At 38.0% G+C, this 18,512-nt stretch overlaps 4 protein-coding genes across 13 annotated transcripts in view; 3 read left to right on the top strand and 1 right to left on the bottom strand.

Annotated features, from left to right (window-relative positions):
* Window positions 1-1,146, bottom strand: part of rbfox1l (RNA binding fox-1 homolog 1, like) — a 39,316-nt gene extending 38,170 nt beyond the window's left edge. Inside the window, exon 1 of the mRNA XM_062062499.1 lies at window positions 1,010-1,146. Within this exon, the coding sequence (XP_061918483.1) occupies window positions 1,010-1,096 (87 nt within the window). The 5' untranslated portion in view covers window positions 1,097-1,146. The remainder of the gene's footprint in view (window positions 1-1,009) is intronic.
* Window positions 1-2,775, top strand: part of LOC133659778 (uncharacterized) — a 44,806-nt gene extending 42,031 nt beyond the window's left edge. For 5 of the 9 annotated variants that reach the window (XM_062062502.1, XM_062062501.1, XM_062062500.1 and 2 more), the window contains 2 exons: window positions 1,054-1,195; window positions 1,392-2,180. In XM_062062502.1, the coding sequence (XP_061918486.1) occupies window positions 1,054-1,195; window positions 1,392-1,649 (400 nt within the window). In that variant the 3' untranslated portion in view covers window positions 1,650-2,180. Of the gene's footprint in view, window positions 1-1,053; window positions 2,181-2,657 lie in introns of those variants that run through there. The other 4 variants (XR_009827717.1, XR_009827715.1, XR_009827716.1 and 1 more) reach the window with 2 other exon arrangements.
* rps9 (ribosomal protein S9) lies at window positions 2,756-10,272 on the top strand. The gene is made up of 5 exons (XM_062062506.1): window positions 2,756-2,795; window positions 5,751-5,863; window positions 5,929-6,051; window positions 9,472-9,658; window positions 10,028-10,272. Exons 2-5 carry the CDS (start codon window positions 5,767-5,769, stop codon window positions 10,203-10,205), a joined length of 585 nt encoding a protein of 194 aa, XP_061918490.1. The 5' UTR covers window positions 2,756-2,795; window positions 5,751-5,766; the 3' UTR covers window positions 10,206-10,272.
* A 1,521-nt stretch (window positions 10,273-11,793) lies between these two features.
* The window catches only part of mboat7 (membrane bound O-acyltransferase domain containing 7), a 29,034-nt gene continuing 22,315 nt past the window's right edge, over window positions 11,794-18,512 (top strand). The window contains exons 1-3 of one of the 2 annotated variants that reach the window (XM_062062496.1): window positions 11,794-11,936; window positions 17,150-17,232; window positions 17,495-17,624. In XM_062062496.1, coding sequence (XP_061918480.1) covers window positions 17,157-17,232; window positions 17,495-17,624 — 206 coding nt within the window. In that variant the 5' untranslated portion in view covers window positions 11,794-11,936; window positions 17,150-17,156. Of the gene's footprint in view, window positions 11,937-17,146; window positions 17,233-17,494; window positions 17,625-18,512 lie in introns of both variants that reach the window. The other variant, XM_062062494.1, reaches the window with a different exon arrangement.

Below are 18,512 nucleotides of genomic sequence, written 5' to 3'. Positions count from 1 at the left end.
TTCTCTTTTTTACACACGCACAAATCGCAGTACGGACACACAAAGTAAAACACACACACACGGGGATCTGATCACGCACACACACCCACACACAAACACACACACAGGGATCTGATCACACACACACACACACACAGTTGGAAATACGGGATGACTTTTTTTCTTTTTTTACACACGCACTAATCCAAGTACGGACACACAAAGTAAAACACACATGAGGATCTGCTCACACACCCACACACACACACACACACACACACACACACACACACACACACACACACACACACACACACACACACACACACACACACACACACACACACAAATACGGGCTGACATTTTTTTCTCTTTTTTACACACGCACAAATCGCAGTACAGACACACAAAGTAAAACACACACACACGGGGATCTGATCACACTCACACACACACACACACAGATCGAAATACGGGCTGACATTTTATTATTTTTTACACACGCACAAATCGAAGTACGAACACACAAAGTAAAACACACACACTGGGATCTGATCACGCACACACACAAAGACACACACACACACACACACACAAACACACACACACACATATCAAAATACGGGCTGACATTTTTTTCTTTTTTACACACGCACAAATCGAAGTACGGACACGCAAAATAAAAGACACACACACACACAGAGATCCAAATACGGCCTGAGATTTTTTTCTCTTTTACACATTCACAAATCGAAGCACGGACACACAAAGTAGAACACACACACAGACCGAAATACGGGTTGACATTTTTTTTTTTTTTACACACGCAACAAATCGAAGTACGGACACACAAAATAAAACACACACACACACACACAGATCGAAATACGGGCTGACATTTTTTTCTTTTTTACACACGCAACAAATTGAAGTACGGACACACAAAGTGAAACACACACACACACACACAAGTTAATGAGGACACAGACAGTAGTTGATACATGAGTGAAGAAGCCAGGTGTGTGTTTACCTGCACCAGGCTGGGGTAACATGTGCTGCTCTGTGGGTACACAGGAAGTCCATAAGGCTGCAGGATGACGGCGGGCGAGGAGAGCATAGCCACAGACTACTGGCACGTGTGAAGAGACCAACTGGAGGAGAAGTCCACAGAAAAGGGAGTATAAAAGAAGCAGCAGCAGCAGCAGGTGGAGGCCAAGTGAGTGTTGAACATGACGGACAGAAACACCTGCTGAGGCTCTTGTTTCAGCGTTGTAAAAATAGTCATGTCCTTGCTGCTTACACACATGCAGCACAACACTTCTTATCACACTATTTCACGCCTTCAAAATAAGAGCCCTGTACGCGCCACCTCGGACTCCCAAGATCTTGTAGGAGTCTCCAACTTTTTCCAGGCCAGAAACCCCCAAACTGACGGAGCAGGGCTGCCCCCAAACTCTGACATCACCTGGACAAAGATAAGACCTTCTGGAGGAAAGTTCTGTGGTCAGATGAAACAAAAATGGAGCTGTTTGGCCACAATACCCAGCAATATGTTTGGAGGAGAAAAGGTGAGGGCTTTAACCCCAGGAACACCATTCCTACCGTCAAGCATGGTGGTGGTAGTATTATGCTCTGGGCCTGTTTTGCTGCCAATGGAACTGCTGCTTTAAATGGGACAATGAAAAAGGAGGATTAGCTCCAAATTGTTCAGGACAAGCTAAAATCATCAGCCCGGAGGTTGGGTCTTGTTGGGTGTTCCAACAGGACAATGACCCCAAACACACCTCAAAAGTGGTAAAGGAATGGCTCAATCAGGCTAGAATGAAGGTTTTAGAATGGCCTTCCCAAAGTCCTGACTTAAAGGTGTGGACAATGCTGAAGAAACAAGTCCATGTCAGAAAAGCAACACATTTAGCTGAACTGCAGCAATTTAGTGGTCAAGCAGAAGCTTGTGGATGGCTACCAAAAGTGCCTTATTGCAGGTAAACTTGCCAAGGGACATGTAAGCAAATATTAACATTGCTGTATGTATACTTTTGACCCTCACATTTTCAGTAGACCCATAATAAATTCATCAAAGAAGCAAACTTCATGAATGTTTTATGTGACCAACAAGTATGTGCTCCAATCACTACATCACAAAAAAATAAAGAGTTTTAGAAATGATTGGAAACTCAAGACAGCCATGACATGATGTTCTTTACAAGTGTACGTACACTTTTGACCACCACTGTACATTTGTATGTATGTGTATATTTACATTTGTATATATGCGTATATATACATTTGTATATATATATACATATGTATATATGTGTGTATATATATTTATATGTATGTGTATATATATATTTATATGTATGTGTATATATATATATATTTGTATATTTTTATATATGTGTGTATATATATATATATATATATATATATATATATATATATATATATATATATATATATATATATATATATATATATATATATATATATATATATATATATATATATATATATATATATATATATATATATATTTACACACATATATACAAATATATATATACACACACACATATATGTATATATCAACCAAAAATTCACAATACAGTCATATTATAAACTTATTTTGCCATTCCTTCATTATTTCTATTTTTAAACTATTCTTTTTCCACCAACAGGAAGGGACAAGTAAAATACAGACTCACTTCCGTCCCATTGGCGAAAGGCATGTTGGGTAATGTAGTTCACCACACGCCTTATAAAAGGCTGACAAGTCGTACGACGGCCTCTTTTCCCCGCTAGCCTGAGTGAAGCAGGTACGGCCGCCTTCCACACGACTTTCAACATCGTCTAGCTGCCGTTTTCTACTTTAAATCGCAGTAGATAGCAAGTAACTGTTAGAAAGGCGTCTCCTGCTCGGGTATTTATTTCCATGTGACGGCTTTAACTTGTTTTTAAACGGTATTTGACAGAAGCTAACGGCTAATGCTAACGCGGCAACGTGGGCTGCAGGATGAGCGGCCTACTTTTGGCTCGCTAAGTTGTGCTTTTTAGACTCAATAAGCTCTATTTGTTATGTTTTCTACGTTATTGAAGTTTATCATTTACCTGCGAGCAGTTTTGGTGAAGATTAGTTGGATTTATGAGTCGTCGTGTTAGGCTGTTTACTACACAGGACTAAACAATATTACTGTTATTTCCTATTATGTAAGTTTTACACTTGTACAGTTTTATTATACTGAAATTGTTTTGATGGTGTATTTTTAGTAGTTTATAAGCGTTGTACAATTCAAATTAAGGGTTAAAGTATTAACATGTGAAGTAAATTATATTTATATAGCGCTTTTCTCTAGTGACTCAAAGTGGTTTACATAGTGGAACCCATTATCTAAGTTACATTTTTAAGCCAGTATGGGTGTCAGGTGGAAGAAGTGTCTTGCCCAACAGCTGTGACTAGGATAGCAGAAGCGGGGATCGAATCTGGAACCCTCAGGTTGCTGGCACGGCCGTTCTACCAATCCCGCTACGCTGCCCCCCATTTGAAAATGATACAACTAGAAGATGCAATTCCTAAAGGGATTGCGGGTGAATGCTCCAATGCTGACAGGATGTAGTTTGAATGTTGAAGTTTTTTAATTTCCAGGGACAACGGGGAACTGGTTTGGAACTTGGGAAAGTGTTAATTTGAATGTCCAGGATGAGTGGAATGTGTTAATGTTAGAATGGTTTGAAGAGGTTGAAAAAATGTGGGAATCGTGCAATTTGGAAAAATGTCGGATTCATTTCAATAGGAAATTCTTGGCAGTTTTAGAAATTTGGAAAAAGCCAGATTTTTTTTTAAATAATTAGGAGCATGAATGTCCTGAATGAGCTAAATTGGTTGGAGTTGTTTAAATCAGTCAAGAAATTTTTTGTAACAATTTATTGTGAAATTCCATGAATTTTGGGTAAACTTTGAATTTTCCTAGTTCCTTAACCAACTTGGTTTTTGTCCTGAATATGAGTGTTTTGACGGTGGAACTGTTGAAAAAATGTGAAAGGATTAGCTTAAGGGTGGAAATAGGTTACCAAAAAACGGGAATTCCTGGAAATTTGTTGAATATGGAAAAATTGTAGTTTGAATGTCCGGGATAAGATGAATATTTTGACGTGTGAACAGTTTGAATCAAATTAAAAATGGGAATTGTGCAATTTTGAAAAATGTCGTTTTCATTTCAATGGGAAATTGTCAGTTTTAAAAAATTTTGGTAGTAACAATTTTTATTTATTGTGGAATTTCGGCAAAACTGGGAATTTTTCCAGCTCCTTAACCAACTTGGTTTTTGTCCTGAATATGAGTGTTTTGACGGTGGAACAGTTGAAATGGGTTGAAAAAATGGGAGAGTAGTCTAACTTAAAGGTAGAAATAGGTTACCAAAAACAGGAATTCCTGGAACTTTGAATGTGTAGTTTGAATGTCCAGGATGAGTTGAATATTTTGAAGTTGGAACAGTTTGAATCAGATGAAAAATTTATGAATTGTGGAACTTTGAAAAATGTCCCATTGATTGTACCCCGCCTTCCGCCCGAATGCAGCTAAGATAGGCTCCAGCACCCCCGCAACCCCAAAAGGGACAAGCGGTAGAAAATGGATGGCTGATATCAATGGGAATTTCAGGAAAAAAATTGGGAATTTCGGGAAAAGCAGTAATTTTTCTTGTTCAAAGAACAACTTTGTTTTTTGTCCTGATTAAGAGGAATGTTTTGACGGTGGAACGGTTGAAGTGGGTTTAAAATGTGTGAGGAGTAGTCTCCAGAAAAAAGGGTGGAAATAAGGCTTTGGAAAAGCAGGAATTCTGGAAAATCCTGGATTTTTTTTAACTTGGAAAAAATGAGTTTGCATTTCCAGAATGGTTTGAATAGGTTGAAAAATTTGGAAATTGTGGAAGTTTGTAAAATGGCTAGTTCATTTTGAATGGGGAAAATGTCCAAGAAAACCTGGAATTTGGGGAATATGTCAAGGGAAAGCCTGCGATTTGTGAATAGGCTGAACAGTTTGAAGTTGGAATGTTGGGTGAAATATGTGGAAGGTAGAATGTGCCAAAATCTGGAGAACAATAATAAATAGATGCATTTTTTTGTAGTGGTTTGGAGCATTCACACAATAAATAGGGTAAGAATAATTCAAATATGAAATGCATTGTGGGAGCAGGCATGGTTGTAAATACGCATTGAGATATGTACACAAAAAAAGCATAACGTTTGTTGGTAGGTTTGACCATCAGCTATTTAGAAGTGAGTGTAGCATAGCACCTTGTCAGTCATTATTTAACTTGTGCAATATGATGTATCTTATGATTAGGTATTGTTCCATTTAACTTGTGCAATATGATGTATCTTATGATTAGGTATTGTTCCATTTAACTGTGCAATATGATGTATCTTATGAAGAGGTATTGTTCCATTTAACTTGTGCAATATGATGTATCTTATGAAGAGGTATTGTTCCATTTAACTTGTGCAATATGATGTATCTTATGATTAGGTATTGTTCCATTTAACTTGTGCAATATGATGTATCTTATGATTAGGTATTGTTACATTTAACTTGTACAATATGATGTATCTTATGATTAGGTATTGTTCCATTTAACTTGTGCAATATGATGTATCTTATGATTAGGTATTGTTACATTTAACTTGTACAATATGATGTATCTTATGATTAGGTATTGTTCCATTTAACTTGTGCAATATGATGCATCTTATGATTAGGTACTGTTCCATTTCAGGCATTCCTAAGCCGCCATGCCCGTTGCCAGGAGCTGGGTGTGTCGCAAGACGTACGTTACCCCCCGCCGTCCCTTCGAGAAGTCCCGACTCGACCAGGAGTTGAAACTCATTGGTGCGTCGACACTGTACATTTTACTGTATGTTTGTGCCATGTGTGCTAATTGCACTTTATACCAGGCGAGTATGGCCTGAGGAACAAGCGGGAGGTGTGGAGGGTCAAGTTCACCCTGGCCAAGATCCGTAAGGCTGCCAGAGAGCTGCTGACTCTGGATGAGAAGGACACCAAGCGTCTGTTTGAAGGTATGTATGAAGAACATTTATGACTCTTTAATAGGAGACTGGTTGGTTATTGTTCCTTTTTTAGCAACTCAATGATCACTGGTAGCCTTTACAAGATGATTGTGGATCAGTATAATAAATACCACTGTACGGGTAACACATTAGAAATATTGACAATAATTGAATGTATTTTTGTTTTACTGTAAATATTTTAGTGTTATGTTGCACGATTGCACCAAGAAAAATTCCTAGTTTGTGAACCAGTTCTCAAACAATGGCAAACTATTCTGATGTAGTCCTGAATCCCCAGTATAATCACCTTTTTAAATGTTCACCAACCTAATACAAACACCATTTTTTCTTGTTTTGTGAATTTGTATGTGAAAATAAAGTTAGAATTAAAAATTCGGACAGTAAAAATGTTAAACTTGTGTTTACGATGAACCTACGTCAAAACAATCAACCATAAAAGTGAATCCAAATAACTACAATTTTCGGAATAGATTTTTAACAAGTCACACCACTAATTTTGATAAAAATACATATTTTCCCATGTCTAATTGTAGATGCATACATTGTGTGAAATGAGCTATTATAAACATATTTTGTAAATGTTTATATCAGGCCTCCACTTACCTTTAAGGTCAAGGCAAGTGTTGCCTTAGAGGGTTCACATATTGTCACTGAAGGCATCCAAACTATGAATGAACACATGTGGAGTTATGTACTTAACAAAAAAAGGTGAAATAACTGAAAACATGTTTTATATTCTGGTTTCTTCAAAATAGCCACCCTTTGCTCTGATTACTGCTTTGCACACTCTTGGCATTCTCTCCATGAGCTTCAAAGAGGTAGTCACCTGAAATGGTGTGCTTGAAGCTCATGGAGAGAATGCCAAGAGTGCGCAAAGTGGTAATCGGATGTACCGATATGTGTAAGAGTTTGAGGAGAAATATGTCCTTCAGGAATTAATTATACACCATAAAACACTAACAAAATGCTATGTCCCATGAATGGTTATTACCGTAATTTCCGGACTATAAGCCGCACCTGACTATAAGCCGCACCAGCTAAATTTAGGGGAAAATACAGATTGCTCCATATATAAGCCGCACCCGACTATAAGCCGCAGGGTTTTGATGTGTAATTACCGTAGTATATAGGGGTTCCTGCTACCACGGAGGGGATTGTCGGGACAGAGATGACTGTTTGGGAACGCAGAGCATCCCATTTATTAACAATAAATCTTTCAATCATTCAATCAAACTTTCACATCTTTGACATGGCGAACAGCATTCGTGCAGAGTACAAATAATACAACGGTGCAAAGTAATACAAAGTGCTCGCCTGTACGTTATCAAAATAACCAGCCTACCGCTATATGAAAAGTCAGTCTTTAATCATTGTGTCATCGTCTTCCTCCTGCGTACTAAAACCACCGAAATCCTCTTCGTCGGTGTCGGAGAAGAACAGGCCGTAAATAAGCCGCACCCTTGTATAAGCCGCAGGGACCAGAACGAGGGGAAAAAGTAGCGGCTTATAGTCCGGAAATTACGGTAAATAGATTTCTTTGTGGAATGGAAAAAAACACAAGTAATGTAAAAAAAAACTTGTTTACTTTTTGATATTAATATAAAACACAACGCAGTTTGGCTAATTAAGAGTCTAATATACAATCTTTGTTTCAACAACCACCATCTATTTTGGGGAACAGTTTGGCCAACAAAAATAAAAAGTGATACCTCTCACGTCCAAAACACAATCTTTGTGCCTCACCGAAAACTCAGCCAGCGTTTAATTGGATGAGATGACAAAACATTTTAGCTAGTATTGGTTATTTGAACACTGATACAGTTTGCAGTTAACTAGTATTGTTATTTGAACACTGATACAGTTAGCAGTTAACTAGTATTGTTATTTGAACACTGATACAGTTAGCAGTTAACTAGTATTGTTATTTGAACACTGATACAGTTTGCAGTTAACTAGTATTGTTATTTGAACACTGATACAGTTAGCAGTTAACTAGTATTGTTATTTGAACACTGATACAGTTTGCAGTTAACTAGTATTATTTGAACACTGATACAGTTTGCAGTTAACTAGTATTGTTATTTGAACACTGATACAGTTAGCAGTTAGTTATTTGAACACTAACAAGTCAGCAGTTAAAGTGAACATCCCAGTAAACAAACTGCAGACTCTATAAACAAGTTGTGACAACATTCCCGACGCATCACCTGCTACATGCTAATTCTCAGTTCTGCCAGTTGCACGTTCAAAATGAAACTGCAACATCAAATATTATGTAACAGCATTGTGCTCTTAATCACACACTGAGACTCCATGGAAGTAGAAGTTATTGAAACCATGCGATCAGCTCAGTTAGCTCGGAGAGAACAAAGCAAAGTCCGTGAAGTTGTCGCCATGTTTCCCCAGCTGAACGGCTCTAATACACACGTGCCGATGGAAGTAATTGCCTAAAATGCATTGAGAAATGACAGTAAATAAAAATGTAAACAATTTTACTTCTGTCTATCATTCTATTGTTTACTGTTACATCCCTAGTCCAGTAGTAAGTAAAAAGTCAAGGGCGGTTATGGCATGTTCTTGCCGTCAATGCGGGTCATTTTTTTAGGGTATTACGGGAAGTCATACAGACTGTCGCGTTGTGCTTGCCGTGGTTAACTTCCAGCCCTGTTATATACCATAATTGTTTCCAAACAGTGTCTGTAAAACGGCTGATCAAACAAAACAGAAGTCATGGTCATGGACCCACTAGCTGCAGAAGCTAGCTCTCCCATCAGCTAAACAGACTCAATAACTCCAGTGATGTTTTGGTGAGTTTGTGAAAGTGAAACGATACTAAAAGAATGCCATTGTGAGTTAATAATACTGACACACACTCGTAAACGTGGTGGCATATTAGCTAATGTACAAATATGCAAGAAATCACTCCTACAAACATTACGCATGAGGCGGTATAGTAACTTAAGAATTGTTTTAGTTATATTGTGAAACTTATAAAAGTTGCTTGGAGTGATGAATGAAAATTCCATAAGAGTAGAAACGCTATTGACGGCTAGAAAACAGAAGGGCACTTCTGGTTCAAAGCTTTATAAAAGGGGGAAACTCTTGGATCCACCTAGCAGCATCTGCAATGAGTGAACTCGTCCAAAAGGTGGTGCCATATCCCAAACACTCCATTTTAGTATCTTTGCCCGTGTTTGATGAAAACCATTTGCTTAACGGCTGTCAGTGGAACAAAATTATTAAAATTAGCCACACTGTTTTATAAGCCCAAGGGTTCAAAGTGTAGGTAAAAAGTAGGGCCTTATAGCCCGTAATTCACAGTACTTGCAAAAACGCTCAAAGGACTTACAGGTGAAGATTGCATGTTGAAAAGTGAGGGTGAAGACTAAGAAGTGTTGTGGTGTGCAGGTAATGCCTTGCTCAGGCGTCTGGTGAGGATCGGCGTGCTGGACGAGGGTAAGATGAAGCTGGATTACATCCTGGGCCTGAAGGTGGAGGACTTCTTGGAGAGGAGGCTGCAGACTCAGGTCTTCAAGCTGGGACTTGCCAAGAGCATCCACCATGCCCGTGTCCTCATCCGCCAGAGGCACATCCGGTACGTGGCCACTCCCCTGCACACGTCAGCAGTCTTACGCCATACCCACACTTCCTCTTCCATCAGAGGACCGCCAGCTTGTAACAGCCTCCGCTGACATGGCGTGAATATTTCATCAGGGTCAATTCGGCATAAAAGCCGTATACCTTGTCAATAAATGTTGCCCTGAGACGTGCGCCTGGACGGACGCTCCTGAGGTATGGTTGCACCTCGGGCAAGTGCAGCACTCGTGCAGGCTGATGATGAAACTTTTGGGATCAGATTTTCTGTGGTGTCAAGAATTCCTCGTGAATGAAGCCTGCTCAAACTACAACTACTGGTGTGGGTGTTGTAGACCTTGTTCTCAACTTGTCCCTGCTCTCCTTGCAGCGTGCGCAAGCAGGTGGTCAACATCCCCTCCTTCGTGGTGCGCCTGGACAGCCAGAAGCACATCGACTTCTCCCTCAGGTCCCCGTATGGTGGAGGACGTCCAGGCCGAGTCAAGAGGAAGAACAGCAAGAAGGGCCAGGCTGGTGCTGGAGGAGCTGATGATGAGGAGGAGGATTAAGAAGGTTGTCTTGAAACTTCTCACACTTCCTCTTCTTTGCAATAAATGTTTGGTCTCACCAACTAAATGTGTCAATTTCCCTTTTTTGTTTAGAAATAATGTGTACTTGTATGTAGGTAATAATAGTGTACATGCATGTAGGCAATAATAGTGTACTTGTATGTAGGTAATAATAGTGTGTACATGCATGTAGGCAATAATAGTGTGTACTTGTATGTAGGCAATAGTGTACATGCATGTAGGCAATAATAGTGTACTTTTATGTAGGTAATAGTGTGTACATGCATGTAGGCAATAGTGTACTTGTATGTAGGTAAGTGTGTACATGCATGTAGGCAATAATAGTGTATACATGTATGTAGGCAATAGTGTACATGCATGTAGGCAATAGTGTGTACTTGTATGTAGGCAATAGTGTACATGCATGTAGGCAATAATAGTGTACTTGTATGTAGGTAATAGTGTGTACATGCATGTAGGCAATAATAGTGTATACATGTATGTAGGCAATAATAGTGTGTACATGTATGTAGGTAATAGTGTACATGTATGTAGGCAATAACAGTGTACATGTATGTAGGCAATAATAGTATACATGTATGTAGGCAATAATAGTGTGTACATGTATGTAGGCAATAATAGTGTGTACATGTATGTAGGCAATAATAGTATACATGTATGAAGGCAATAGTGTGTACATGTATGTAGGCAATAATAGTGCGTACATGTATGTAGACAATAATACTGTGTACATGTATGTAGGCAATAATAGTGTGTACATACATGTATGTAGGTAATAGTGTGTACATGTATGTAGGCAATAATAGTATACATGTATGAAGGCAATAGTGTGTACATGTATGTAGGCAATAATAGTGCGTACATGTATGTAGGCAATAATAGTGTGTACATGTATGTAGGTAATAGTGCGTACATGTATGTAGGCAATAATAGTGTGTACATGTATGTAGGCAATAATAGTATACATGTATGAAGGCAATAGTGTGTACATGTATGTAGGCAATAATAGTGTGTACATGTATGTAGGCAATAATAGTGTGTACATGTATGTAGGTAATAATAGTGTGTACATGTATGTAGACAATAAAATGAAAAAGCAATATTTGTATGTTTGATTAAAAGCTGTAGGAAATTAAATGACAAAGCAATATTTTTTTAAAATGTGTATAGTTTGCATGTTCTCCCCGTGACTGTGTGGGTTCTCTCTGGCTTCCTCCTACCTGCACAGACATGCACCTGGGGATAGGCCCCTCCCACCTGCAAAAACATGCACCTGGGGCTAGGCCCCTCCCACCTGCAAAAACATGCACCTGGGGCTTGGCCCCCCCACCTTCAAAGACATGCACCTGGGGATAGGCCCCTCCCACCTGCAAAAACATGCACCTGGGGATAGGTCGATTGGCAGCACTAAATGGTCCCTAGTGTGTGAATGTAGCGATGAGGTGGTGACTTGTCCAGGGTGTACTCCACCTTCTGCCCGAATGCAGCTGAGATAGGCTCCAGCACCCCCCGCCACCCCAAAAGGGACAAGCGGTAGAAAATGGATGGGTGTATATTTGATGAAATGAAGCAACACTACCAGGCAGCCCCCACCCTCGCCACAAAGTAGGCTTCCGGTTGTGACGTCACCGCTAACACGGAAGTAGGTCCTGTGCTAACGGAAAGGAGCTGTGTAACCACACATGAATGACAACCTGACGCTAACTCTCTGTAAGTACATATTTAAATTATATTTATATTTATATTTGTATTATTAAACACTTAGTCTTGTATCGCGCTGTTAGCTTTGTGAAATGTCGCACGGCTAGTTGCTCAACCGCGTCTTTACTGTCACCCTTTTGTCTTTTACTCAGTAAACTACTGCAATGTATTCTCTACTTCAGTGGTCCACAAACACCGGGACGCGGCCCGGTACCGGTCCGTGGATCGATTGGTACCGGGCCGCACAAGAAACTAAAAAAAAATAAAACATTTTTTTATTTTTTTAAATGAAATCAACATAAAAACACAAGATACACTTACAATTAGTGCACCAAGCCAAACAACCTCCCTCCCCCATTTACACTCATTCACACAAAAGGGTTGTTTCTTTCTGTTATTAATATTCTGCTTCCTACATTATATATCAATATATATCAATACAGTCTGCAAGGGATACAGTTATTAATATTAACAATATATCAATATATATCAATACAGTCTGCAAGGGATACAGTTATTAATATTAACAATATATCAATATATATCAATACAGTCTGCAAGGGATACAGTCCGTAAGCACACATGATTGTATTTATTTATGACAAAACAAATACCATACTTTTATGTATTCTCCACATTACTATCACCTGACTACTTTTATGTATTCTCTACATTACTATCACCTGACTACTTTTATGTATTCTCTACATTACTATCACCTGACTACTTTTATGTATTCTCCACATTACTATCACCTGACTACTTTTATGTATTCTCTACATTACTATCACCTGACTACTTTTATGTATTCTCCACATTACTCTCACCTGACTACTTTTATGTATTCTCCACATTACTATCACCTGACTACTTTTATGTATTCTCTACATTACTATCACCTGACTACTTTTATGTATTCTCTACATTACTATCACCTGACTACTTTTATGTATTCTCTACATTACTATCACCTGACTACTTTTATGTATTCTCTACATTACTATCACCGGACTACTTTTATGTATTCTCTACATTACTATCACCGGACTACTTTGATAGTTTCCAGGAATTACCCTTTTTTTCAAACCCTTTTTTTGACCCTTTTTTCTAGCGACTACTCCTTCCACATTTTTCAACCCACTTCAACCGTTCCACCGTCCAAACATTCCTCTTAATCAGGACAAAAAACTAAGTAGTTTTTTTTTTAACTGGAAAAATTCCCAGTTTTCCAGGAATTCCTTAATACCATTTCTCAATTAAAAATGTTACTACATTTCTTGACCGATTTGAAAAATTCCAACAGCAACCATTTCAACTCATTCACAACATTCAAGTTCTTTACCATTTTCAAAAAAAAAATCCAGCTTTTCCCGAAATTCCCAATTTTTTCTGAAAATTCCCATTGAAATCAAAATTTCACAACTGCCACATTTTTCATCTGATTCAAACTGTTCACACTTCAAAATATCCAGCCTGTTCGGGAATTGTGCGCTCTACTTAAACTATTCTAAAAAAAATTCCCAGATTTCCCATAATTACTTTATTTTTCCTTTGCATTTTCCCCATTCAAAATGAATTGGCCATTTTTCTTCCACCATTCCCACATTTTTCAACCTATTCAAACCATTCCACCTTCAACACACCCCACTCATCCTGGAAATTCTAACTATCATGTTTCCAAGTTCAAAAAAATTCCAGGAATTTCCTTTTTTTTCAAACCCTTTAACCCACTTCAACCTTTCCACCGTCCAAACATTCCTCTTAATCAGGACAAAAAACTAAGTTGTTTTTCGAACTGGGAAAATTCCCAGTTTTCCCCAAATTCCAGGAATTCCTTAATACCATTTCTCAATTAAAAATGTTACTACTTCAACATTTCTTGACCGATTTGAAAAATTCCAACACCAACCAACACATTCACAACATTCAAGGTTTTTGCCATTTTCAAAAAAAATTCCCGCTTTTCCCGAAATTCCCAATTTTACCTGAAATTTCCATTTAAATTAATGGGACATTCTTCAAAGTTCCACAACTCCCACATTTTTCATCTGATTCAAACTGTTCACACTTCAAAATATTCAGCCTGTTTGGGAATTGTGTGCTCTACTTCAACTATTCTAAAAAAAAATTGCCAGATTTCCCATAATTACTTTTTTTTTCCTTTGCATTTTCCCCATTCAAAATGAATTGGCCATTTTTCAAACTTCCAACATTTCCACATTTTTCAACCTATTCAAACTATTCCACCTTCAACACATTCCACTCATCCTGGACATTCAAACTACCATTTTTCCACATTCAACTTCCAGGAATTCTCGTTTTTTGGTAACCTATTTGCACCCTCAAGTTAGACTACTCCTTTCACACCTGTCAGCCCATTTCAACCGTTCCACCGTCAAAACACTCCTCATTTTCAGATTTTCCAGGAATTTCTCAATTCAAACCTGTTACTAATTCAACATTTCTTGTCCGATTTAAACAATTTTAACACCAAACATTTCAGCTCATTCAGGACATTCATGCTCCTAATAATTTTCAAGAAAATCATGCTTTTCCCAAATTTCCAGGAAGTTCCCATTGAAATGAATGGGACATTTTTCCAATTTCCAAAAAATTCCAGGAATTCCCGTTTTTTCAAACCCTTTTTTGACGTTTTTTTCTGCTGATTACTCCTTCCACACTTTTCAACCCATTTTAACCATTCCACCATCAAAACACTCCTCATATCCAGGTTTTCCAGAAATTCCAGGAATTTCTCAATTCAAAACTGTTACTAATTCAAAATTTATTGAGGGAACAAATCTAACACCAAACATTTCAGCTCATTCAGGACATTCATGCTCCTGAACATTTTCTAAAAAATCCTGCTTTTCCCAAATTTCCAGGAAGTTCCCATTGAAATGAATGGGACACGTTTCCAAGTTGCACAATTCCCACATTTTTCAACCTATTCAAACCATTCCACCTTCAACATATTCCACCATTCTGGAAATTCAAATTATAATTTTCCAAGTTAAAAAAAATTCCAGGAATTCCCGTTTTTTTAAACCCTTTTTTGACGTTTTTTTCTGCCGACTACTCCTACCACACTTTTCAACCCATTTCAACCATTCCACTGTCAAAAAACTCCCGAAATTCCAGGAATTTCTCAATTCAAAACTGTTACTAATTCAAAATTTCTTGAGGGAACAAATCAAACCCCAAACATTTCAGCTCATTCAGGACATTCGTGCTCCTGAACATTTTCTAAAAAATCCTGCTTTTCCCAAATTTCCAGGAAGTTCCCATTGAAATGAATGGGACATGTTTCCAAGTTGCACAATTCCCACATTTTTCAACCTATTCAAACCATTCCACCTTCAACATATTCCACCATTCTGGAAATTCAAACTATCATTTTCCAAGTTTAAAAAAAATTCCAGGAATTCCCGTTTTTTCAAACCCTTTTTTGACGTTTTTTTCTGCTGACTACTCCTACCACACTTTTCAACCCATTTCAACCATTCCACCATCAAAACACTCCTCATATCCAGGTTTTCCAGAAATTCCAGGAATTTCTCAATTCAAAACTGTTACTAATTCAAAATTTATTGAGGGAACAAATCTAACACCAAACATTTCAGCTCATTCAGGACATTCATGCTCCTGAACATTTTCTAAAAAAATCCTGCTTTTCCCAAATTTCCAGGAAGTTCCCATTGAAATGAATGGGACATGTTTCCAAGTTGCACAATTCCCACATTTTTCAACCTATTCAAACCATTCCACCTTCAACATATTCCACCATTCTGGAAATTGAAACTATCATTTTCCAAGTTTAAAAAAAATTCCAGGAATTCCCGTTTTTTCAAACCCTTTTTTGACGTTTTTTTCTGCTGATTACTCCTTCCACACTTTTCAACCCATTTTAACCATTCCACCATCAAAACACTCCTCATATCCAGGTTTTCCAGAAATTCCAGGAATTTCTCAATTCAAAACTGTTACTAATTCAAAATTTCTTGAGGGAACAAATCTAACACCAAACATTTCAGCTCATTCAGGACATTCATGCTCCTGAACATTTTCTAAAAAATCCTGCTTTTCCCAAATTTCCAGGAAGTTCCCATTGAAATGAATGGGACATGTTTCCAAGTTGCACAATTCCCACATTTTTCAAACTATTCAAACCATTCCACCTTCAACATATTCCACCATTCTGGAAATTGAAACTATCATTTTCCAAGTTTAAAAAAAATTCCAGGAATTCCCGTTTTTTCAAACCATTTTTTGACGTTTTTTTCTGCTGATTACTCCTTCCACACTTTTCAACCCATTTTAACCATTCCACCATCAAAACACTCCTCATATCCAGGTTTCCCAGAAATTCCAGGAATTTCTCAATTCAAAACTGTTACTAATTCAAAATTTCTTGAGGGAACAAATCTAACACCAAACATTTCAGCTCATTCAGGACATTCGTGCCCCTGAACATTTTCTAAAAAATCCTGCTTTTCCCAAATTTCCAGGAAGTTCCCATTGAAATGAATGGGACATGTTTCCAAGTTGCACAATTCCCACATTTTTCAACCTATTCAAACCATTCCACCTTCAACATATTCCACCATTCTGGAAATTCAAACTATCATTTTCCAAGTTTAAAAAAAATTCCAGGAATTCCCGTTTTTTCAAACCCTTTTTTGACGGTTTTTTCTGCCGACTACTCCTACCACACTTTTCAACCCATTTCAACCATTCCACCGTCAAAAAACTCCCGAAATTCCAGGAATTTCTCAATTCAAAACTGTTACTAATTCAAAATTTCTTGAGGGAACAAATCTAACACCAAACATTTCAGCTCATTCAGGACATTCATGCTCCTGAACATTTTCTACAAAATCCTGCTTTTCCCAAAATTCCAGGAAGTTCCCATTGAAATGAATGGGACATGTTTCCAAGTTGCACAATTCCCACATTTTTCAACCTATTCAAATCATTCCAACATCAACACATTCCACTCATCCTGGACATTCAAACTAACACTTTCCCAAGTTCCAAACCAAATTCCGTTTTTCCTGGGAATTCAAACTCTTCAACATTCAAACTATTCTTCCATTCATACTACATTCTGTCAGCATTGGAACATTCACATTTCATCTAGTTAAAAATGTAAAGTTAATTTGTCAACTTTCTCAGGACCGTTACAACTCGGGTGTGACAGGTTTTGGTTTTGTTTCCAGCAGAGCAACGATGTCTCCTGATGAGCTGGTGTACTTAGGAATACTTGCAGCCTCCATTCCTCTGGGATTCCTTTTCCGATACTTCAGTGAGTACATTCTTCTTGCTGTGTATTTGTATTTGTCTGCGCTCAGAATCACTCTGGGTTATTCTCAACATGCCACTTGGATGTTGTTCTTCTGTAAAACCATTAGGGCTCCCTTCAATATTTGTGAGCGTTCAAGCCCCCAGGGGAAAAGTATTTCCCAGCTCATTTTTGTTGTGCGTTTGATGTCCCGGGTGTGCAAATAGAACCGATTGGGACATTTTAGACTGGTCAGAAGTTGAAAGACGTGTCCGTGTGGCCGAAGGTCCTCCAGTAAAGCAGGGGGCAGCATGTCTTCTGGGGGTCCTCATCACCGTGGCAACCTGTCACGTCCACACCCTCCACTCTCTGCTGACGGTGGTGGGAACATGGCTGATCATCAAGAGCAGCTGGAGGTCAGTCACACCTCCTCTACCACTCCTGCACCCTTCTCAGGGAAATCAATCACCTTTTATACACATAAATGCATACAAGTGCAAAAATAAGTTTTACTTTTCGACTGTCAGAGCTCTTAAACTGAAGGAATAAGAACTGTACATTTATATTGTATACAAATAATGCAAGTAACCAATTAAAGGATATTCACTTTTATGTCTCATTATTGTAGAATTGTTTACCTTTGTACTGGAATTGGAAGGTCAATAAATGTTCAACAAAATGAACAAAAAATAATAATAAAATGGACTTATTTCAAATGTATTTAAATATTGAACATTTTAAAGTGCATTTTTTTCCCCCCAGTTGTAAAAACGAGATCGACGTTGTCTTTTTATTTGTTTTATAAATATGACAGCAAATGACAGAATAGGACAGAATATCACAGAAAGTGACAGAAAGTGACAGAATATGACAGAAAAAGGACAGACAGGGACAGAAAGTGACATAATATCACAGAAAATGACAGAATATGACAGAATGTGACAGAAAATTACATAATATGACAAAATAGGACATAATATGACAGCAAAAGACAGAATGTGACAGACAATGACAGAAAAAGGACAGACAGGGACAGAATGGGACAGAAAGTCACATAATATCACACAAAATGACAGAAAAAGGACAGACAGGGACAGAAAAGGACAGAAAGTGACATAATTTCACAGAAAATGACCGAATAGGACAAAAAAGGACAGAATGTGACAGAATATGACAGAATAGGACAGACAATGACAGAAAGTGACAGAATATCACAGGAAAGGACAGAATGTGACAGAAAATGACAGAATATCACAGAAAGTGACAGAATAGGACAGACAATGACAGAAAGTGACAGAATATCA

Source organism: Entelurus aequoreus, linkage group LG11 (genome assembly GCF_033978785.1).
Source record: "Entelurus aequoreus isolate RoL-2023_Sb linkage group LG11, RoL_Eaeq_v1.1, whole genome shotgun sequence".
NCBI classification, from domain to species: Eukaryota; Metazoa; Chordata; class Actinopteri; order Syngnathiformes; family Syngnathidae; genus Entelurus; species Entelurus aequoreus.
This window is presented reverse-complemented; position numbering and strand designations above follow the sequence as displayed.

Coding starts and splice junctions, on each gene's coding strand:
- rps9 (XM_062062506.1), top strand. CDS start 5,767: ATGCCCGTTGCCAGGAGCTGGGTGTGTCGCAAGACGTACGTTACCCCC. Junction 5,864..5,928: donor CCAGGAGTTGAAACTCATTG/GTGCGTCGACAC, acceptor ACTTTATACCAG/GCGAGTATGGCCTGAGGAAC. Junction 9,659..10,027: donor ATCCGCCAGAGGCACATCCG/GTACGTGGCCAC, acceptor CTCTCCTTGCAG/CGTGCGCAAGCAGGTGGTCA.